Source organism: Rhamphochromis longiceps, linkage group LG15 (assembly GCF_057381845.1).
Source record: "Rhamphochromis longiceps isolate RC_006_pf linkage group LG15, R_longiceps_female_GT1.1, whole genome shotgun sequence".
NCBI lineage: Eukaryota > Metazoa > Chordata > Actinopteri > Cichliformes > Cichlidae > Rhamphochromis > Rhamphochromis longiceps.
The window spans coordinates 37,744,937-37,768,950 of NC_140571.1; the positions used below are offsets into that span (position 1 = coordinate 37,744,937).

Sequence of the window (24,014 nt, forward strand, 5' to 3'; positions counted from 1 at the left end):
ATATGAAAAGAGTGGCTGTCTCAGGCTAATGTAGGTTATAAATAGTCAAGATAGAAAGTAGAAAAAAACAGCTTTTAGCAGGTTTCTAGCACGTTTGCGTGGTAGGAGTCAGCGTGGTTTGGATTTGTACTCCCAGTCTTCAGTGGTGTCAGTTTTTTTTCTTTGCTCTGCTTTTGTAATCTGAGCTGCAGCACCGTCTGTTAGAGTCTTTAGCTGCAGTTATGGCAAACCAACACTTCTCCCCCACCTCTGTTTCAAAATCCCAGGGTCATTAATCATACAGAAAACAGCATGACTGAAAGCTTTATTTTATTAATCTGCTACAGGAATGTTGTATTTATTTGGTATCTTTACATGACTCACACTTTCAGTCTTACAAATAATATTACTTTTGCATCTTTAGCAAAGACAGATAGACAGAAACCCCCTTACAGGCCAGCAAGTCTCATTTGTAGTCAGCACTGGGACCAACAAATCGGGGCTGGGTTTCTGACTATAACTGAAATTAATACCTTTGCTTCCACTCTGGGAAATTACTTAGCCAGATCCAGTGCACACTAAAATATTGCCATCAATGTTATCTTTTATGTTATCTTTTTGTGCATGTCCTGGCTAAAGTGAAGTGTTATTATTGGTACGGAATCAGAATAATTAGGACATTAACAGATCCCAAGTTTAGGCAAAGCTGCTTCTATTCTAGTTGTCTATTGTCCAATACACGTGAAAGCACTGAAACTGAAAGACAGCTCTGTTGACACTGATGACAATATACCTGCCCCACAACAGCCTAACTACAGTACACACAAATACAAATATATATACCCACAGCGCACATAAATGAAGTATTATTCATCAGGAGGTACAGTATGGTTGCATATTTGAATGTGGGGCTCATTGAGGATTATCTATTAAACTAAAATCAAACACTACACCACGTGCACTCACAGTTTTTGATACCCAGTCACATTTATTGGGCAGAAATAGCAATCAGTTGTGCAAATACCAAAACAACTATTTGTGTAGCTGGATTTAAGTGCTTAAAGTTGAACCTTTTAGAACATAATTAACGCCACCTTGTGCTGATAGATTTACATTTATTTATGTTAGCTAATTATTAACAGAACCAATAACTCAGGGGGAAATAAAGACACTAAAACTAAAAATCAGTGTGTTGTGTGGTCTTTGGCTCCAACAATGAGTTTCATGTTAAGTAATCAAGGCTATACTGTCCACTTTAACTGTATGTTTAGCAGCAATTGGCTCTTCCTTGTTTGGCTAGCTGCACTGAAACTAGAAGATCCAGCTGTTAGTCATAATGTTCAGGTTTTAAAGCACTTTATGGATGAGAACAGAGTGGAGATATGGAAAAGAGCTGTTAAATCGAGTGCTGCACACAAAAATTAATATGAATACAATATACATACATTTTTAAACCATTGCATATGAGAATATAACTGGACTCAGAACTGTTTGTCAGGCTTTTAGGGGATTGCCACTGTCCATTTTAAACTGTTTTGTAAGAATTAGCTAACATAAGAGAAGCGACAAAAACACAAGTCAGTTAAAAAGCCCTAAAACTTGAGCAGACTTTTGCGGCAGTGCGTAGCGAACGTAACGAGCGGCGCTTGAACGCAGCACTTGTCTCCAGCTTCCTCACGCGCAGAGACACGCAGCGAGCGGACACGGTGTGGACAAAGTACCGCGGGCTGAGAGGCTGTTTTCAGCGGTATCGCTTAACCGACAAGCCGCGAAGGACGTGATGTCCCGGGTGTAGCGCTTTCCGTCAGACCGGAGGATGTAACGGCTGCTCCGGAGATGTTGGGACGGCACGAGGCGGTTTGACTCCGGCTTGAATACAAACGGAACCGCCGAAAAGAAGAAGACGAAGAAGAAGAAGCAGAGACGATGGTGGGGAGAGAAGCAGTATTAGCAGCAGCAGCTGGAGGGGGAGCGGATTTCACATCAAGTCGAGCTTGTGTTTTTTGAAACCAGCATAAACTTTAAACGAGGGGTTATGCAAGAAAATCCTCCAGCATGTCGGATCCGATTCACTGGTCTGCGGTGCCGAGCCAGAGCAAGTCCCCTTTTGTTTCGGTGTCGCTACTGAAGCGCTCGAAGAGGTACTTATCAGAAGTTGACATACCGGAGGTTGAAACTAGCCCACATAGCTATTTAGTCTTTAAAAGCTACCACATAGGATTACATTAGTCTATCCTAACTCACTCAAACGTCTCCGTTTACGTTTAACAACACGAGCTAGCTGCTGCTTCAGAGCAGCAACCCGATCGCTTGAACGTTAATCCAGTGTTTGCTCTCTGTTACTCTTTTGTTTTTGTGGTTATGAAGAAAACATCGTATCTGAAGCTGTTTGCAGATAATATTTGCTATAAAGCCAATATTCTCAGAGGCAGGAGCTTAAAATAATAGGCGCGGTGTGCAGTTTCCTTTGTTGAAATTGGATGTAGCATGACAGCAGGTCTGCATGTGTTTGTCAGTGGATGCACTTTGCAGCTGGCACATAAAGCTGTGTGGATAGACTAAATAATAAAATTATATGTGCGGATCCCTGTTTAGATTGGTGTGCTGCACGTTGGATTTGGGATTAGGGTTATAATGACTGCCTGGAAGTCATATTTAGGTGTAATGTATTGTGTTTACTGTTGGCTGACTGGAGATAAGGTCTGCACCTGTTAACTTCCTTGTGCAGGATGTCACACAGGATCACTAGTGATTAGTGTCATCCAGTGATTGATATGCTCTCCAGAACGTGCAGGGCAGTCTGAAAAAGCCCCTCTGGCTATCAAATACTTTAAATGTGCAGCTGGACATCTTAGATATTGAGATTTTTTTTATCAGTGCATCCAGAAGTTATTTAATCAGGTGATTTTTCTCAATTCATCTTGTGGACTCTAAAACATCAGAAGGTATTTGCTTCATTTTATCTGCATCATAAATTTGGAACGGAGTGCTTGGACCAGCAACTTTGAAATGTCGAATTTCCTCCTTTTAGGGGATTATTTAGCATTCCCTCCTTTTTCCTTCTCAAACACACACACAGTGGTGGACATCTGTTGACCAAGCTGGGCCCGCGGCTGCGGTCAGCGTGCACACCCCCCCCTTCAGGCTTGAGTCCGGTGACAGAAGGGCATCCTTTTTGGATTGTGGCTCTCATGAGTTTTCTCTCTTGATCTGTCATGCTGGTGTGTCATGCATTTGCCTGCAGATTACAGTTGTAGTTACGTAAACGCGTCTCAAGGCAGAGGTGCTCTGAAGGCGGAAATTATCTCACTGGTTGAGTTAAATTCCAGTGGGCAGAGAAAAAAAACAAAACACATAAAAAACGCAAGCTGTGGTTCTTAACGCTCATCTGTATTGGGCTATGAATGCTGTATTTTTGGTAAGTGTTAAGAAAGGAAAGAGGAAAAAAAATAATAAAGTAAAGAAAGAATTAGCTCATCAATAGTATTAGGTTAACACGAGCTATTGAGCTTGAAAGGATGTGCAGCAGGTTAGGGTGATTAAAGGACCGGAATGGAAATGTAATAACGAGTGAATGGAGTGTGCAGAGAAGTTAGGAGTACTTAGAGGGCCTAATGAATGAAGGAACTGAGAGATTGAGGACAGATCGAGGAAAGCAAGTGAATAAGGAAGTGAAGAAGATTAGTGAGGAGAAGTGAGGGCAGCAGTGAAGGAAGATTAAGAGTGAAAAGGTGGTTATGTAAGCATGTCCAGCTGGCATACCTGTAGAGGTATGCAGATTTCCAGGAGAGAGGGCAGTGGCATTTTTAACCAGGCTGGTAATTACAATCTTGGAGAGCAAGAGGATGCCTGGGTAACTGAGAAGAAGTGTATTGATACCAATTTTCTAGAATGATGTGCAGGACTGTAGTAACACTATCAGCCATACTATCAAGATATGGTGAAAGAGTCATTAAAGGTAGATAAGAAGAGAAGCAGCACTATGGCTTCATGCTGAAAAAGAGCACGTTTGCTCTGAGGGTGCTGATGGAGAAGTGTAGAGGTCACAAAGATGCTCTGTAATGCATCCATTGGAGTATGAATTTGAATTTGAGGACTGTTTGAAGATGGTGGCACTGACAGGAAGACAAGCAGAGCTAAAGATGGAGAAGATCGGTATCAGAGGGACAGTTCAGGTTGACAGACAGAGAGGCAAGGTTGAGACGGTTTTGGACATCTGCAGAGGAGGGCTAGTGGAATTATTTGACTAAGGATGTTGGAGATGGAGTTGCCAGGAAGAAGGAAAAAAGGAAGACCTCAGAGGAGGCTCATGGATGTAGGGATGGAGGACATGCAGAGGGTTGATGCGACAGAAGAGGGTGAGAGGGAGGCAGATGATCCGCTGTGGTGACCTCTGAAGGGAGCAGCTGAAAGAAAAAAATGATAATAGGTCATTCAGCTGAAGAACTGTGGAGCTAATTTCATTGCAAGGCGTCAATCGTCCGTCTACAATTTTCAAGACTTGCTAGTTCTCCTACAGCATTGGTCACAATTGATCATCAAACGGGTCTTCTATCAAACTGTGGTATAGATCAAGGTCACATTTGTTATTTTCTGTGCAGTAACCTGTGAATTGTGGTGATACATTGGTATTCTGTTTATTATTTACTTGTCTGACAGCATTGCTACTAGTATTAGCATTTAAATATTGGAAACTTATTGTTTAAAAAGGGATCTACTTTCTTTAGTTTCTTTCTCTCATATAATCTTGAGAAATACTAATAAAACGAACAGATGCAACATATGACTAAACAGAATGCTAAACACCCTTCTAATCTTGCGCAAAAGACAGTACAGTAGATCATTTTCAGACCCATTTGGTCAAGAATCGCCAAACACGGTGTTGTTTATTGGTTGTGTTTAAACCAGTAAAAAATTAAGCCTCAGGCTGAAGGTATATGGGTCCAGAAAATTAATGATCTTCAGATGACCTAAAGTGCAGGTCTTAGCATGTTGGTCCCATGTCGACATGGTTTTACTCTGGCTTCCCACCACAGTCACAAGCCACGCATGTTAGGTCAGCTGATGATCCTAAATTAGGCGTGGGTGTGATGGTGAGCGTGAATGTCGCAGTGAGTTAGCCCTGTGATAGGCTGGCACCCTGCAGTAGATTTGCAGCAATGTCTGAAAAAGGTCTTTTTTGCTAATTAACGATGGAAATTCCTGCCTTTAAAACAAACAGGCGATTGCAAGAAACAGTAAAAAAAATACTGAAATGAAATTAATAATGTAAGGACATCCTAAAGATGGTAAACACCGACAACAAATTTTGACGTGTTTTTCAGGAATATCGCTATGTTTGTTTTGTTTAATAATACGTAGTTATATGAGGATTGCACACTCTACATCCATGTCCTATCTCCACAGCACCATTTACCCCCATTTCTCCTTCCAGTGTGCACACAAAACAGACATGTTTTGGTGTTACTCTGTGTTTTTTCAACCGTCACAGCTTGGAGGATAACGGTCTGCTACGATAGAGGTCAAGTGTCTGCTTAATCTCCTCAGAGTTACACTGTCATGAGCCTTTTGTGTCGACAAGCTGCTGCTCAACACACATACTTAAAGCCAATCCGAAACACTGGAAGACTCAGATGACTCAGACCTGTAATTATAGGTGGAAGAAGTCAGGGCAGCAGCGATTACGCTCACTTTGAAGGAAACCAACAGGTTATTATTTTCTGGCATTGCCATATCGTTCTTCCCGTCAGTTAAAAGAGCTGCTGGTATTATCAGTGTGTTTCATACAGTGCTCTGTGTTAAGGTGTGGAGCTGCTGTCATTATTTTAAAAGTGAGAATGTTGCAGGTTTTAAAGGGACCTTGTTGAGGACATAATGAGAAGAAATAAAGCTTTGTTATTCACTGATCATGAACGTAACACTGCAACTAATTTGTCAGCATGCTGCTACACCTGCAGGGCACAGATTACCCTACTGAGGCCAATGTTAGGTTATTTTCATCTGCAGAATACAGCAGTCACTTAGTATTCAAACTACTACAGAAACACTTGTATATAAATTGTGATGGCAGATGCAGATAAGTGATATGTTTTGACTGTGACAGGCTGTTGAGGTTTCTCTTTTTGCTGTTTGTGCTCCAGCTGTCGCAGCAGCAACAGGAAGAGCCTCGGTGTCGGGACGCCGTCGCCTACGCTTTCCCGGCCGCTCTCTCCACTTTCACTCCAAACTGGTAAGACCTGTTTCAGTGTTTTCCAAAATCTCGGCACTGCACCGGCCAGTCAAACCGATGAAAGAATGAACTGTTGCTATAGAAGCGTTTGCTTTGCTTGTTTCCATCTCACCTTACCAGCGTTGAGAAGAAGGATGTTCAGAGTTGTACGACCCCAATCCCAAAAAAGTGCTGCGTAAAATGTATATAAATTCATAATGCAATGATCTGCATTTCTCAAAAACACATTAGAACATAGAAAATATCAGATTTTTAGAGTGAGACATTTTACTGTTTCGTGGCAAAAAATCAGAGCTTATTTTGAATTTGATGGCAGTGACGTATTTTAAAAGAGCTGGGACAGCAGCAACATAAGGCTGGAAAAGTGAGTGGTACTAATATGAAGCAGCTGGAGGAACATTTTGTAACTAATTAGGGTAATTGGCAAGTAACACGATTGGGTATAAAAAGAGCATCTTAAAGTTTCCCTGAAACAAAGATGGGCAGAGGTTCATCATTTGGCAAAAAACGCATCTAGAAATTGTGAAAGAATTTCTTAATAATGTTCCTCAACCTAAAATTACATAGACTTTCAAATATATCATCATCTACAGTACATAATATTGTCAAAAGAGTCAAAGAATCTGGAGAAATTTCTGTGTGTAAGGCAAAGGTAAAAAAATCAATATTAGATTCCTGCGATTTTCTGGCCCTGAGCCAGCACTGCTTTAAAAACAGGCATGATTCTGTCATGGAAATCACTACATGGGCAAAGCCATATGTGAACACGATTGAGAAACAACACTGTCTTCTTTGGGACAAAGCTCATTTAAAATGGTTTGGGCCAAAGTGGAAAGCTGTTTTGTGATCAGATAAATCATAATTTGAAATTATTTTAGAAATCCATGGAAAGGCACCATCAGTCTTAAAAAGTATTAACAAGTTTTAAATCAACGTTTGCTTTCATCCAGAGTACATCTTTCTCCTACAACCACTTGCTTTTCATAGTACAAGAGCTGGGTGCTGAACTGACCGGCCTGCAGTCCAGACCTTTCATCACTGGAAAATATTTTGTGCATCATGAGATGAAAAATACACTGAACAAGAGTCAAGACTGTTGAGCAAACATAATCCTGTATCAGACAAGAACTGGACAACATTGCTCTCCCAAAAGTCCAACATCTGGTGTTCTCAGTTCCCAGACGGTTTCACACTGTTGTTAAAAGAAGAGCAGATGCTACTGTTACGTTCTTAGTCTAGGCGTGTATTGAACGCAACAAGAAATTGGCCCCACTCACGCACCACCCAAGAAAGAACACAAACAGTAGTATCTTTTAAAGTGCTAAGCAACCATTTATTTGCTTCAGCAGTGAGCATTGCCAAAAATAACAAACACAACTCCCTAAAGGTCCCTAAGCTTTCCTACACAAATGAAAAGCAACCAAAAGTGGTAAATATGGCCCCCTCCAAACTTTTGGTGATGTGTTGCTGCTCAAATTTAAAATGACCTCGTGTTTTTCTTCGATATGTTCCATATCGGCGTGTTTTCTAAGTTCTGTCGTGAAAGACTGCCGACCACTTATTTGTTTGTATTTCAGACTAGTCGACTAGTCTACAAGTCTGAAAAATACTGACTACAACCGTTAATTTTCTACATCAAGTGCTGCAGAACAGCATTTGTTCACCCAGCTGGCATCTGTATTGCTTCCCACCTTAATTATTTTCAGCCTAACATCACAGATAGACAGATGGGGGCTGCTGTTTGCCAGGGTTGAATTCTCGTCTTGTCTTCTAAAAAAAAGAAAAAAAGAAGAATCACTGTTGAGTCTACAAATAACAGAGAACTTAGTGAAGAACTAGTTTTAAGTTGTATCTTTAACACTTTGTTACGAGCTGCCTTGTAAGAAACACAATATGTTCTAATTTCTTTAGATGAATTTATGAAAAATACCAAAGATAACTCAGTTTGAAGGCCATAAAATAGCAATTTTCATGAACTTGTAACATAGTTAAGGGACAGGAGATACTGAAATGCTTGATTTTGCCCTCCTGCTTTCGAAATCAGCAGCAGATGCTCTAAAGCCCCTGAATGCAATGAAGCAGCAGGAAAAAATAACGTTCGTATCCTCATAACAGCAGTATGTAGCTGTGCTTCCTTTTGAACTCAATCACGCTAAGGATGAGCTAATAATGGAGTGCAGTCGCACTCTAATTGGGCACTCAACACTCGCATGTAAACACACTATGGTCTCTAGTGTACCCAAATCTGCAGACTCAAACAAAGCCAAGCAGGATGAGGCTTCTCCATGAATCGAGAGCCTTAGTAGACTGGAAGCAACATTTGAAAAAGTAATATCAAAATGATATGTTGGACCATTCGTGCTAGTTTTGCACTGATGATAGGTTACTGCATAAACATGATGTTATCTGTTTTCCGTTCCATTTTCTCGTATGTTATTACAGTGCTAACTTTCATTTATGTTTTTATGTCTTTCAGCCGCCAGCAGTCCTTTAGACAGTCCACGAAATGTGTCGACCAGTGCCTTCCTCAACTTTCCATTTGCCCGAAGGTATGTCGGCAATGCTTCTTAAAAATTGTTCCCCTGGAGTTTGGTGTTTGCTTTATTGCCGTTTTTAATCATGCTTGTATTCTGTTGGATGATGGACATTAATCAGCATCACTGCTGTTAAGAGAAAGCCACATGTTGAATGTGGCAGAAATACTGCAATGAAACTTAAAAGTAAAAAGGTCATGTGTCATTCGATTAAAAGTTTGAACCATAAAATCCATCATATTACACTTGTATACAAAGTAAAATCAGCACAACAACAAGTGAGTATTTTTAAAGATATAATTAAAATCAATCGCTTTATGATGTATTTTTGAAGTTCCTGGAACTGGCAACTCTTACAGTGAAGGTTGTTGGGATTGTGCTGGTAGAGGATGATGTCAAGGGTCAACAGTGGTCGAAGTTAATGGTGCTAGCACATCAGTCAAGTCAACTTTAGTCTGGTTTTCCCCTTTTAAGAAGAAGAAACCACCTGTCAAAGTTTTCTTCTTGTTAAAAGAAAGCTTTTCTTTCCCACTACACGTAGGGGGTCGTGTAGTTGTTGGGGTTTCTTACTAATATTTGAGGGTCTTTACATTGTCTCCCCTGACGATATGTCCTCTGAGGCAGCTGTTGATTTGAATTGGTACTATATAAATAAAACTGAATTGAGTTAGGTAGTCGTTTTTTGATCTCTGAATCACCTGGGCCATTGTTTCGCGTTACGTCTTTGTGATTTATTACTGTGAATCCAAATCAGAAAAGTACACACTTAAAAAAATGACTAAAAAAAAAAAGCTAACACAGGATCACGGTCTTCATAAAAGCAGCGAGAGGAAAACAGCAGAAAGGTGACTGAGGCTGACTCAGCCGGGAGCGCTCCCCACCATCCTTAACGCTGCAGACTCCTCGGCAGGATGAGTGAAGTCAGATGGAGGGTACCCCCCCTTACTCACGCATCATTCAGCCCGGTTCCCATGGCAACATGCTTGTCTCGCTCCAGGCGTGCGTAGCCGACAAGTGAGGCAGTACCTTAAAGACACCCGAGAACAGTCATTAAAAACTTATAAGCAGGTTCAGGTGCTGTGGACTGCTCTGAGAACACATCATAGCTTGCCAACAAAATAACAGGCACTAGGTAAATATTTATTCATTAAATATTTAGATTTCCTCCTGTTGTATAAAAAGCCAGTCAAATTAAAGGTCAGTTAATGTCTTTTAAAAAAAAAAAATTTTCATATACACAGGAATGGCCCTCGACTTATCTTGATAAGCTGAACTTAGACTTGACTCTAAATTCATGCCGATAATAAATTGTTGTGCGATACTTTTCTTATTATCTCATCCTGTGTCATATATCTATTCCTAACCGTCACTGTGCTGCAATAAAATAGACTCACAGCCATGAAGAGAACTCTTTTTGTTACTGCGTGAAGCTCTGGTTGTCCTGTTGTCACCATTTAATGAGACCCTTTAGTGGAAGAAGAGATTCATGAGTATAATCCGTCTGCTGTTGTTGTTTTTGTGGCAGTCAAAGCTTTTTTATTAATTTACTAAATCTGTCCCGATCTATTTAACACTATTTGTCAGGGTTGTATGCTTTTTTTCTTAAGGGGGGAAAAAGGCAACGAGTTTCTGCTACGTTATACGACAGACGCCTTTGCAGTATTTTTGTGTGATTTGATAAACTAAAGCGTGTTGATGCTGGTGATTTTCCTTTGGCTCAGGCTAAAACTCTCTGCCTAAGCAGGAAAAGCCCTGCTCTTGAAGTTTGCCACTCAGCCTATGCAGCTGCACTTGATTCTCCATACAATCTGTGTGAAAGTTTAGTGCAGTCCTTGCATCATTTCTCTGCGTGCAAATGCCAAATAACATAAACATACTCCCACCGCCACCCTTTTTTGCAGCTGTACAGTCCAATCTGCAGGTTCGTTCTTTCCAGCTTTGAAGTGAAGGGCTCTTCCTGTTATGTAACACACATCCTCAAATTAATTTAGTTTGCTCTCCACTCTTTGTATCTGGACAAATGAAAAGTGGCAAGGAAGGCAACATTGTCAGTACTAATCCCTCAGCCGAATGCCAGAGGTCACAGGTTCATTTGTGCAAGACTCTTAAAACTCACTGAAACTCACTTCTCTGCTTTTCTCTTTCTTGTTTTCTTTTTTTTCTTGTCCTTCTTTCCGTTGCTGTCGTGATCGCAGCCACTTGGCTCGCGCGGACAGGTAGCTTCTTCTCCAATTCTTGCACCCTGTCTTTATGTCTAAACTTTTCTGTCGTGTGTTTTACACAAAAAATATTTGTCCTTCATAAATTCTTATTGCTTGATTATTGAAATCAAGTGATGAGAGAAAGTGAGGGAGGGAGGGAGAAATGGGCATTTATATTTTTAGATATATATATGTGGGGGGGAAAAGACATAAATTTCATGCTCATGTAGTCACAGGACACCTCCGTTGTCTGTTATGTAACAGGTTTCACATATGAAATGCTATGAAATGCTAACTAATGCCTATGCCGCTGAGGCTTATGTAACGTGCATGTCTGCTTCCCTCAGAGCCGAGGGCCGACGATGGTCCCTGGCGTCCCTCCCTTCGTCTGGCTATGGAACCAATCCGCCGAGCTCCACCGTCTCGGTAAGACACCCGGAAAAATGGCGCCATCGTCCCCCGGTCACAACATGGCAGCCAGGCGATTCTAACACCTCACTCAGCCCAAATAGCACATTGGTTTATGCAATAAGGGACAGTGAATGCCAAGACTGATGATGACAAACCGCTAATTGTTTTCCTCCATCGTCTGCTTCAGTGAGTCATTCTCCAAGTCTGTGGAACTCGGTGTAAGAAGTAACACACACACACAGTCTGCGTGGATGCATATTAATGAGGAGAGGAGGGGAAGGAAATTTAAATAATTTCAGGAACTTTTTATTTTTTTTGACAGCCTTTATTAAAAACACAAAACATCATAACATCACATTAACAGTACACTGAGACATTAGTGTTTGGTAGCTTTAAACAGCATTTTTGAGCAACAGGATGTCACAGTGATTCAACCAGATGTTTTTAAAAGACTGCGAATTGTCTTATTGCAGAATAAAGCCATAATTGTATTTACTGGATGATGTCACCAGACGGCAGTCAGATGAACAGTTCGTAATGGCGGCAGTCTGCCAAGTCTTTGAAAGTCTGCTGTGTGAAGCTCTAATAAGGAGGTTTATTGGGCCGACCCGGGCATAGCCCCAGAGGTCAGTGGGGACAAAAGGGCTCTTCAGTGGCCCCCGCTGCCCTCTTTATACTGAGGCTTTAGAAAGAGACTTCGCAGATGCTGTCCCTCTGGCCCCGTTCTGTTCACGACACATGGACCGCAAAATGAAACAGATTGCCGGCAACAGACACCGTCCCCTATTTTGCTTGAAAAGATGTTACTCTCTGCCTCGGTAGACATGGAAGATGACTGCAAATAATAATAATAATGCCTCTGTAGGCTTTTGGTTTTTTGGTCACCTAAATTCATATACATTGTGAATTTGGATTTCGGGCAAATCTTCACAGGTGCCTGATCTATTTTATGAGAATGCATAAGTGGAATATTCTGATCTGAAAGATGCTATGTGGAATTATTTTACATCACTGAGTTCATTCGTTATGTCTTTTAAACAATTATAACCTTTCAGTGTGTTGTTTTTCAGCTGGTCTGAAAAGAAACTAGACTCTTATGTTTCATAGCATATCACAGATCTTTCCAGATTCAGTTACTCTCACTGAAGTAGTGCATCCATCCATCCATCCATCCATCAGTATCCAGTTCAGGGTTGCAGGTGGTCTGGAGCCTATTTTAGCTATCATAGTGCAAGAGGCAGGGTACACCTCGGACAGGTCGTCAGTCTGTTGTAGAGCCAGTAAAATACAAAGAATAAAGATTGTCCAAGCAGAAAATCACAGTACTGCAAAGGAAAAGAGCACCTTCTCATGGGAGAGCAGGGTTTGAAACCCGAGTGAAGCCAGAACGCAGCACATGCGTAGGCCTGTGCTTGCCTAGTAAGACGAGCTTAGCTTTAATTTTATTTTTTCCCCTTCGATGATCCTTTAAGTCAGGCTCACAATGCAGAACCAATTTCAGTTTGCTGTTGTCCTTTGCTTTGCCCGACTTGCCTGAACCCGTTTGTGATCTTCAGTCTTAGCAGCCTACCTTGTTGAGTGATGCCACCTGAAAAGCAGACCGGCAAATTGCAACATTAGTTGTTTTTCTTCTTTTGCGAAAGCAGCCCGCAGTGGTTACAGGGCCGATGCTGCGTATTGCAACATGTAAAGCTGGCTTAGCTTGCACTTACTAATCGTGAACACAGCAGCAAATCTTTGCCAGTTTGGGAAGCTGTTGGGCTTTTGTAGTGTTGAGGTGAAGATCCTTTCTCGGGGATTTTCAGTCTTAAGTCATTTTTGAGTTCATTTAAATATTTTCCCACTCTTTAGAAGCACTGCACAAGATGATGGGTCGGAAGTAAAGATTTGGATACTTTAACATTTATTCAAATGTCAAAACAAGTAGCTCAGAAGGGCTGAAGAGATACTGCTCGTTGTTTTGGTTAAATCAGCCTCAAAAGAAGCTCAGTATTAAATGTGAAAATAGATGTATTTTTCTTATTTGATGGATTCCAAGAAACTTGATTCTTTTCATCTGAACGCAGAGTTTTCAGCGGGAGAAACTTCAGCTCATGACAATTTGCATATTAATGATGATGAAACTGACCTCACGACCCATTGTTAGTCAATGGTGCCAGTTTCGGTCACTATGTAGTGTTTATAAGGTTGGGGAAACCTGCAGTCAGCTGCAAGTCACTTGGCTGAGTGATAAAACGTTTCTCCCACTGAAACCGCAACATGTAGATGAACAGAATCAACTTTCTGGGGTTTGTTTACCTTGATGATTGAACATCCTTCAAGACATTTGATTAATTTCTTTCTGTGTGCGCAGTCCTCCTCCTCGTCCCAGGAGCGTCTCCACCAGCTTCCCTACCAGCCGACACAAGACGAGCCTCACTTCATCTTCAAGCACTTCCGCAGCACAGACAGCATAACAGACGAGGACGGACGGCCCTCGCCGGTGGTACGACCGCGGTCTCGGAGCCTCAGGTGGATAATTGACACAGAACTGAACAAACTAAAAAAACGTGCAATTAAACTTTGTTTAGGGTAGCCATTTTTAGTTATTTATTCAGTTACTGAAAACATAAAGTGTAAAGTAATGACAGGATCACTATTTTAAGACGACCTTCTGACACCGACGGAAGGATCCACACGGAGATGGGAGAACCTCTCACAGCCTCCTGTCTGTTTTGTTCAGATTGTTTCTTGTTCTACCATCAAATTAAAAACATGTAATGTTTCACACAGATTAAATGCAGTAATCCGTCCCAAAGGATTAACTACCTACATTTCAGATTAACTTTGGACAGCGACTACAGAACACGAGCGCTGTTGTATCATTTATAGACTGTCAGATTTGAAGACGCCTTCAAGCGCCAGTTTTGGCACCTCAGCTGCCTCCGATTGATCGCACATGCCCGTTGGCCAGCAGGCAGGTGGAGATCTGACTGCAAAGCGGTGCGTTTTTGACAACTTTTGTCTGTTGGCTCTGCTCCGTGCTGTTTGTGCAGTGCCTGAGTGCTCTGTGTTCTGGCACCATGGTGTGCCGCGCGTGGGCGTGCTAGCTAACAGAGCGCCTCGGGGATCATCGTCTCATAGCTGCTGAACTGTAGTCGAGGGTGGTGGGTGTCTGATGCGGCGAACTGCAGCGAGCTTTGCAGCAGTGTGTGTTGGGCAGAAGCCATCCAGTAAAACAGAGGCGTCTTTTATGACAAGAAGAAGAAAAAAAAGACTCTGGGAGTCTGTTTGCAAGTGATAGGTTTTCCCTCCATCTGTTCTGTTTGAAGCTTCATCAAGCAAGATTTCTCTGTAAAAATACACCTTCCCTTTGGCCTCAATGCTGGAGTGGTGCTGCAGCGAGTGACTAATTATTTGATGTCGATGATTCACACAGTTTTGGCTAGAAGAAACCTCTGCTGCTGCCGGTACGGAAGCATCTTAAAGTGAAACATCAAAACCTGACAGTGAAATCCACCTTGATTGGAGCTTAAGCAGATTAAGAGCCACCAAACCTGAATGTTGTCTCGCAGGCTGACATCAAAAGTATCGTTGATGCTGACCTCAAAACCCTCGTTCAGTCACACTCAGGCTATTAGTTAAGAGCCGACGTGTGTGTGTTGGTTGGATTGAACTAAACTGACTGCTGGCCATTTCGAGGGAACTGCGATGGCCTCGATGACATAACCACTCTTCATCGCCATTTAATAGCTTAGAAGAGAAATGCAATGAACTGTGTAGTAGTAGTAATAATAATAAATGTCTCTGTGTTGATCAGTTGCAATGTACTAATTTGTTGTGTTTTGCTTTTTCGTAGCCCGGGCCGATCAAGTGTTTCCTTCGATAATGAGATAGTCATGATGAACCATGTTTACAGAGAACGTTTTCCAAAGGTACGTACAGGATATCTGTAACTTTGCATTCTCAACGAAGACATATTCAAACCAGAAACACACTTTGCATTTCTCCTGTTGTTGTGTGGAGCGTCCTGAAGCCTTTTTGGGTTTTGGTTTTGTTTCAATAAGGAGAAATGCTTTTAAACAAGCTTTTAAAGCCCACTTTTCAACATTTGGAGAAATTCTTTTTAATTTGCTGTAGAGAGGGGTTAAAAAATGATTATCAGTGCTCGTTTAATTGTTCTAACTCTGTGTTTGTGTGCTCCCTGCAGGCCACAGCCCAGATGGAGGAGCGCTTGTTGGAGATTGTCACACATTACTCTCCAGACAGCTCCCTCCGGCTGGCTGACGGGGTGTTGGGCTTCATCCAGCACCAGTTGGTGGAGCTGGTCAGAGACTGTCTGGATAAGTCCCAGAACGGCCTGGTTACCTCTCGTTACTTTGTTGAGCTGCAGGAGAAGCTAGACAAGCTGCTACACGAGGTGAGAATCCCTCAATCTGACATAGGGTGCATCTGAAAGGCATCCACACTGCTGAGGTGTATCTTCTAGGAAGCTGAGGGGTAACTGGCCACCACCAGTATTTTGTCATTAATTAACTGAATCCATTTTGGAACAAAGCTGTCACATGACAAAATGTGGAACAAGTAAAGACCTGTGAATGCTTTCCAGTTACACTGGAGGTTTTGCAGGACTGATGAGAGAAGCGGTGCAGGCCAAATGCTCTCTCTGGTTTTAAGCAGCAGCTGATGAACTGATGCTGAACTCTTTAATTCGGGTGTGATGACGTTTTGAAAGAGGATTGATCGAGCCCCGGTGAAATGTGCAATCAGGCATGCCTCTCCAGTGATAGCCAACGGCACACACAATAGATCTCTTAGTGGAAATTTTCAGTGATGCTGAGAGGCACTTTTGTCACAGGTCTTATGCATGTTGTGTTAGTTTCTATAGCAACCTCTTCCCGTGTTTCTCTGCGTGCTTTCAGACAGCAGGCACGGCTAACTCTCTGTACTTCCAGCTGAACTGATAAGTCTGTTCCCGCACAGTGGAGCAAATGTCATATATTTACGCACACACACGCACGACTTGATTTGTGTGCCAAGGCCACTTTGTTAAAAAGGGCAACAGTTTTTTCCAGAAAGTTTTCTCTGGGTCTTTGTCATGCAGTATATGCAGGGGGCCCTGTGACAGGCTGGGGACATGTCCAAGGGGTGTCCCGCGTCTCACCCTGTGACAGCTGCGCAGGCTCCAGCCCTCCACGTGGATACACGGCTGCGGTGTTGCCTGAAAAGTGACACATTTTTTATTAATTTGTTATAAAAATCTTGTACATTACAGGAAGCAATGCACAAAAAGTAGCTTTGTGAAAGAAACACCTGAACAGTGCTCTGGACTAGATTAGAGGTTAGAGATTAGATGAAACTTTATTAATCCCTCGGGTGTGTTCCTCCGGGAAATTCAGTTTCCAGTAGCACAGCACCGGCAGAAGTTGCATGTTACAGATACAATAAAGGGGAATGAGAGCAAGGATATAAACATAAAGACTATAGCCTATTTTAGTAACAATTATTAATAATCATTCACTGCTCTCTATTTCCCATATCTGGACTTCTTCGGGTTTGTGATTGTGCTCTGGTCCCATCATAACAATTACAAACTATGCTTAAACTGCATTTAATGCTTTATTGGCTGTGGGGTACAAAATGTTTTTCTAGTCTATTTGTCCTTGATTTTATTATCTTGCCTGATGAGAGCACTTTACACTAATTATAATTTGGGTGTGATGAGTCATGCAAAATTTTGGGGGCTTTTCTGAGACAGCGGGTGTTTGAAGTTCCTGCAGTAAGGAAGCGATTTCCTGGACGACCTTTTTGAACCACCCGGAGAGCTTTCCAGTTTGCCAAAAAAACGTGTTGTAGTAGTAGCAATTTTATTGATTACATTTGATTACATGTAAATTCAAGAAGAAGACAAAAACATAAAAATGATACCTTAAGGCAGTGAAAACAAAATAAAAACAACAAACAACAACAAAGCAACAACACCTGTAAGGCTGGGTGAATGAAAAGGTTTTAAGTCTGTTTTTGAATTTGTACACAGTTGTAATTGATCTCAGGTCAGCAGGCAGCTTGTTCCAAAGAACAGGACCACAGTAGCTGAAAGCACCTTCAGCACATTTACATCTGATTCTGACAACAGTTAAAGAATCCTGAGAGGGCTGACCAGGTGCTAGACAGTAGGATTTCTGTCCGGCATAGAAGGAGGTCATAGGGCACAGTAACAAAAACACTTTTTGATAGCATCATTAATTATCTGATGAAGATATTCCTCTTCATTCCGGGAAATACGTAAAACTTTTACCATTTACCCCCATTTAGGCCTGTTCTGGGCTAACTGTTGATCCTCTGATTCTGTGTCAGAGCCTCCCCTTTCAGCTCAGCTGTTAAGTAGCAAAAATAATGTCTGTTTATTGGCTAAATATTTTTGTGTACATTTGTCTTAAAATCCACTTTTCTTTGTCTTCTCATCGATCTGTTCTTTTGTTCGTCAGTGTTGATCACGAGGAACTGTGGGGATACTGCACTTTGTACGGTATAGCAGTACTCACTGTAAATATGGATAGCACTAGGCAGTGATTTCAGGCACAGACATGGCCTGTATCACAGTTACGTACAACAGAAAAGCTTTAACAAGAGTTTAGAGCAGGCAGGAGAAAGCCTGTGACCGTAAGGTTTGAGTAACTGCTGTCTTTCTTAACTTACACATTACTACACTCACTACCAGAAGGTTAAAATATAATCCACACAAACCTAAGTGTAGACAGAAATGACGATCACAGCCACAGGAAGCTTGGCAGATTGTGAAAGAGTATCTCATGTTTCAGAAATGCTGGTAGACGGGTGTAGTAGCAACATTTCCTTTAGGGCCACTTTCTTGAGTCTGTATCCTCATATTTGACAGGTGGCTGAGATTAGTAATAGTCTTGTCGTGCAGGAAGCTTCAATTAGCTCTCATATGACTGGATCACAAATACACAGTGTGCTGTGCTGCTGTATCGTCACCAGAACAGGGTGTTTCTCTGTTATTATAGAAGAAACTGAAAATGACTCACGAAGACTCCGCCCACCCACCGCGGATTATTCTGATAATTGCTCTTCGTTTGAAGTGGCGTCATTTCTGATGTAATTCTATCAGGCGGCACCTGTTTTCATGTTTTTGTTAAAGCCCTATCCACTTCCTTAGAATTTTATATTTATTTTTATTTCACTGTTTCCCCATAAAGCAGTGCTCTTGTATTTCTTTTTTTTATAGCTTTTTTTTCAGGGGTGGATGAAATGGTGCTAATAGTGATAAACTGTACTTGCCTGTTGGATCAGTTAGGGTTCCCTTAGACATACAGTGGGGCAAAAAAGTATTTAGTCAGCCACCGATTGTGCAAGTTCCCCCACTTAAAATGATGACAGAGGTCAGTAATTTGCACCAGAGGTACACTGCAACTGTGAGAGACAGAATGTGAAAAAAAAAAATCCATGAATCCACATGGTAAAGAAAGTAAAGAATTTATTCGTAAATTAGGGTGGAAAATAAGTATTTGGTCACCTCAAACAAGGAAAATCTCTGGCTCTCACAGACCTGTAACGTCTTCTGTAAGAAGCTTTCCTGTCCCCCACTCGTTACCTGTATGAATGGGACCTGTTTGAACTCATCATCTGTATAAAAGACACCTGTCCACAGCCTCAAACAGTCAGACTCCAAACTCCGCCATGGCCAAGACCAAAGAGCTTTCGAAGGACACCAGGAAAAGTATTGTAGACCTGCACCAGACTGGGAAGAGTGAATCTACAATAGGCAAGCAGCTTGGTGTGAAAAAATCAACTGTGGGAGCAATCATCAGAAAATGGAAGACATACAAGACCACTGATAATCTCCCTCGATCTGGGGCTCCACGCAAGATCTCATCCCGTGGGGTCAAAATGATCATGAGAACGGTGAGCAAAGATCCCAGAACCACACGGGGGGACCTGGTGAATGACCTGCAGAGAGCTGGGACCAAAGTAACAAAGGTCACCATCAGTAACACACTACAACGGCAGGGAATCAAATCCCGCAGTGCCAGACGTGTTCCGCTGCTGAAGCCAGTGCATGTCCAGGCCCGTCTGAAGCTTGCCAGAGAGCACATGGATGATACAGCAGAGGATTGGGAGAATGTCATGTGGTCAGATGAAACCAAAGTAGAACTTTTTGGTATAAACTCAACTCGTCGTGTTTGGAGGAAGAAGAATACTGAGTTGCATCCCAAGAACACCATACCTACTGTGAAGCATGGGGGTGGAAACATCATGCTATGGGGCTGTTTTTCTGCCAAGGGGACAGGACGACTGATCCGTGTTAAGGACAGAATGAATGGGGCCATGTATCGTGAGATTTTGAGCCAAAACCTCCTTCCATCAGTGAGAACTTTGAAGATGAAACGAGGCTGGGTCTTCCAACATGACAATGATCCAAAACACACCGCCCGGGCAACAAAGGAGTGGCTCCGTAAGAAGCATTTGAAAGTCCTGGAGTGGCCTAGCCAGTCTCCAGACCTCAACCCCATAGAAAATCTGTGGCGGGAGTTGAAAGTCCGTGTTGCTCGGCGACAGCCCAAAACATCACTGCTCTCGAGAAGATCTGCATGGAGGAATGGGCCAAAATACCAGCTACTGTGTGTGCAAACCTGGTAAAGACCTATAGTAAACGTTTGACCTCTGTTATTGCCAACAAAGGTTATGTTACAAAGTACTGAGTTGTATTTTTGTTATTGACCAAATACTTATTTTCCACCCTGATTTACGAATAAATTCTTTACAAATCCTACCATGTGGATTCATGGATTTTTTTTTTCACATTCTGTCTCTCACAGTTGAAGTGTACCTCTGGTGCAAATTACTGACCTCTGTCATCATTTTAGGTGGGGAACTTGCACAATCGGTGGCTGACTAAATACTTTTTTGCCCCACTGTATAATCCCTGATGATCCTTTTGGCACATGCAGTTTCTCAATATTAAATGACAGTGACACAGTTTTTGCTTTTGTGCACCTCCACGGTGGATTAAAAGCACAGAGATCAAGTTGTGACTAAAATGTAGACGCTCGTTCAGCGATTTTAACATTTTTAAATTAAAGCCATTTTAATCACAGTCGCCTCATGTTCACACAAATAACTGGTCAAACTTTATCGTAAATGTAAGCCATGTTTTTGCCGCTCAGACCCAAACCGTCTGCAGTCCCTCTCTGAAACTGGAAATCTGTTGAGTTGAGTCTCCTGATGGCTCCTTGTGTTTTCCAGGCCTATGAGCGCTCTGAAAGTGAAGAGGTAACCGTCATCACCCAGCTAGTCAGAAAGATCCTCATCATAATCTCTCGACCGGCTCGGCTCCTCGAATGTCTGGTAAGCTACCTAAATTTGTCAATCGAATACCAAGTTTGTCATCTCCAACAATCAGCCATTTATTAACACAAATCTGATCTGAGTCGGCAACCTTACCCCGACAGCTCTGCGCATAGCTTTGTTTAGGATTTTTAGTAGTAAATCAAATGGCATCTTGGATGCCTTTCAGTTTCCTGACACTCTGCATTAATTACACTGCTGTTGGATGCTGGTGACAGGAGTTTGATCCAGAAGAGTTTTACCACCTACTCGAAGCGGCAGAAGGCCACGCCAAAGTCGGCCAGGGAATCAAGACCGACATCCCGCGGTACATCATCAGCCAGCTGGGCCTCACACGCGACCCATTAGAAGGTAAATTTAATCAGTTATCGAGCGAAGCCTGTGATGTGGCTCATATGTGATGTTTTTTTTAAAGCCGGTTTCAGACATGGGTTAAGTAACATGCTGCCCCGAGTAGGTGATTATTATTATTATGCTTTATGATACTGCAACAAATACACAGTCCTGACTTAGATGAAGAGCAGACTGCATTTTTAAGTGATCGGTGCAGAAATGTTGGAAACCCAAATTAAAGCCTCTTCTTCTTTTATTTCTAGACATGGTACAGCTTGAACAGTATGATGCCAGTCCCTCGCCCTCAGCGTCAGTGTCAGTGGAAACAGATGCTTCTGTGGAGGTGAACTGACTAATTCAATAAGTTCAAATAATATTACAGACTCAGGCTGAGCTTTATTCAACCATTTGACATGTTAGAAATTAAACACAGCATCTTAGGTCTCAGTATATGCAGCGTGCTATTAAACAATAGCTAAAACAGTATAAATAACTAGAATAAATACAAAAACCAAGTATTGAAATATGCTAAAATTCAAATAATGGATCTTAATAAATGTACAGTATTGGACAGTGTGTGGCAGGGAAGAGTTCACACTGCCTCTGTTCCCTGCTGTACATTTATTAGGAGCCATTATTTATATTTTAGTGTGTTTATACTGGGAGAGGAGATGATTTAATGTTGAGTGCTCAGGTAAAGTAGAATCAGTCCATTTACCAAAGATGAAAAGTGCACACGCTTCTTCAGATCTGCCCACCGTGCTGTGCTGAATGTGTTTAAAGCGGATCAGGAAACGGTGACTCTTTTTATTGTGAAAGGATGCCAAAAATATTTAAAATCAATGTTATTTTGGTTAAGTAGATTGCAGGTGTAATTAGTATTTGGAGTAGTAGTTGGCTTTTAATCTGCAATCAGCATTAATCACAGCATTGCTTCTGTCTGCTTATTTAATTTTTCACATGGGCGTAAACAGCCACAGAATAAGAGCCCACAGACGCTGACTCCAACTCGAAGGAAACCTCTTGAGAGTGATTTTGAGACCATCAAACTCATAAGTAACGGAGCTTATGGGTAAGAGCACAAGTCTGTTTAACTGCATTTCACTGCTTCATCTTAGAAATGATGTTTGTTTGTTTGCGACACTTTGTTTATTTGCAAAGTGTCGCAAAGCTAAGATGAAAGATTAAATGGTGTCAGGAAGCGGAAAATACATTTAGTTGGAAGTAGTTTTTATTGTTGTTATTCTGATGCAGTTTGCCTCAATTTCAACCTTTTTTGTGCACGTTTTTGTGAGCCACTGTGACTGTGCCTTTTACCCGTTTCCAGGTAATTGAGCTAATGAGGTTTGTTTGGTTTTTGGCAGGGCGGTGTATCTGGTTCGCCACAAGGAGACCCGTCAGCGCTTTGCCATGAAAAAGATAAACCGTCAGAATCTGGTGCTGAGGAACCAGATCCAGCAGGCGTTTGTGGAGCGGGACATCCTAACTTTTGCTGAGAACCCCTTTGTTGTCTCCATGTTCTGCTCGTTTGAGACACGACGTCACCTCTGCATGGTCATGGAGTATGTAGAAGGTAAAGAAGGGAGAGGCTGCGGGGGCTGTTACAGTTTTATGTCTCTAACATTTTAGCTTAGCTTAAACAAGACCCGGTTTCAGTGAGTGCCAGTGCAGAGAGTCTGAGAATAAGAGTCTGTGCATTACTGCCTCGGACAGTTGGTGTGTTAGGATCACTGCTGTTACTGGGATTTTAGTTGTTTTTTAAGGTGTTCTGTTCTTTTAAGGTGGAGATTGTGCCAACCTGCTGAAAAACATGGGCCCACTGCCTGTGGAAATGTCCAGGATGTATTTTGCTGAGACGGTCCTGGCTCTGGAGTACCTTCACAACTACGGCATCGTGCATCGGGATCTTAAACCTGACAAGTAAGGACATCTCCAACATCACCTTCACTCAGCTCTTCCGTCTTGCTTTTCTTGCTTTCATTAGGATCCGTTGACATAGTTGGGTCTGTGAGCGGGCACATGTAGAGTCTTGATTTTTCTGTAATTCAGCCCTTATCCTCATTTTCTTGACAAATTGTAAAATGCGCCGCTTACACTGACGTCTTCTTTCCCCCAACAGTTTGTTGATTACATCTATGGGCCACATCAAGCTGACTGACTTTGGTCTCTCTAAAATCGGCCTGATGAACATGACGACCAACCTGTATGAAGGTCACATAGAGAAAGACACAAGAGAGTTTGTTGACAAGCAGGTGAGACAACTTCAGGTGTAAGAGATGAATCACCTGTCACTTTTGGACAGCAGTGATTGTAGAGGCACTTGATCCAAACTGATGTTTGCTGGTTTACTTCCTCAGGTGTGTGGGACTCCAGAGTACATTGCCCCAGAGGTGATCCTCAGACAGGGCTATGGGAAGCCAGTGGACTGGTGGGCAATGGGGATCATCCTTTATGAATTTCTGGTCGGCTGCGTCCCGTTTTTTGGAGACACTCCCGAAGAGCTTTTTGGACAAGTTGTCAGTGGTACGTCTTGAAATGAATGAATTCTCTACTTAAAAATCGAGCATCAGGTTTAAAAAATAGAATCACAGCATAGAATAGCCACTGAGATCAAATCTTTATGTTAAACTAGTTTCTTTTTCCTTTTATTTGAATTGAAAACACAAGCAGTGACGTAGGCACAGAAGTCTACAACTTTGCTTCACTCTCAGAATCTTAACCACATCAGTCCTGGGCAAGCTTATGCTTTGGCAAACACAAACATTCTGACTTGCTGTTTAATGTCTTTGTAAGACTGTAAATTTGGTTTTAATTAATATTTAATTTTGTACTTTTATTTATTATCTTCTCTGATTGTCAGATGAAATCATTTGGCCTGAAGGAGAGGATGCCTTACCTGTTGATGCACAGGATTTGATCACCCGCCTGCTGAGGCAGAACCCTTTGGACCGGCTGGGAACAGGTAATGCTGATAAATTA

General features: G+C 42.0%; 1 protein-coding gene across 4 annotated transcripts in view; it reads left to right on the forward strand.

Annotated features, from left to right (window-relative positions):
- Window positions 1-24,014, forward strand: part of mast3b (microtubule associated serine/threonine kinase 3b) — a 37,519-nt gene that overhangs the window by 6,563 nt on the left and 6,942 nt on the right. For 2 of the 4 annotated variants that reach the window (XM_085381589.1, XM_085381590.1), the window contains exons 1-16: window positions 1,642-2,120; window positions 6,120-6,208; window positions 8,685-8,757; window positions 11,291-11,369; window positions 13,708-13,865; window positions 15,193-15,268; window positions 15,544-15,753; window positions 20,601-20,702; window positions 20,921-21,053; window positions 21,299-21,378; window positions 22,010-22,107; window positions 22,400-22,608; window positions 22,817-22,955; window positions 23,155-23,287; window positions 23,393-23,558; window positions 23,896-23,997. In XM_085381589.1, the coding sequence (XP_085237715.1) occupies window positions 2,035-2,120; window positions 6,120-6,208; window positions 8,685-8,757; window positions 11,291-11,369; window positions 13,708-13,865; window positions 15,193-15,268; window positions 15,544-15,753; window positions 20,601-20,702; window positions 20,921-21,053; window positions 21,299-21,378; window positions 22,010-22,107; window positions 22,400-22,608; window positions 22,817-22,955; window positions 23,155-23,287; window positions 23,393-23,558; window positions 23,896-23,997 (1,933 nt within the window). In that variant the 5' untranslated portion in view covers window positions 1,642-2,034. Of the gene's footprint in view, window positions 1-1,641; window positions 2,121-6,119; window positions 6,209-8,684; window positions 8,758-11,290; window positions 11,370-13,707; window positions 13,866-15,192; window positions 15,269-15,543; window positions 15,754-20,600; window positions 20,703-20,920; window positions 21,054-21,298; window positions 21,379-22,009; window positions 22,108-22,399; window positions 22,609-22,816; window positions 22,956-23,154; window positions 23,288-23,392; window positions 23,559-23,895; window positions 23,998-24,014 lie in introns of those variants that run through there. The other 2 variants (XM_085381586.1, XM_085381588.1) reach the window with 1 other exon arrangement.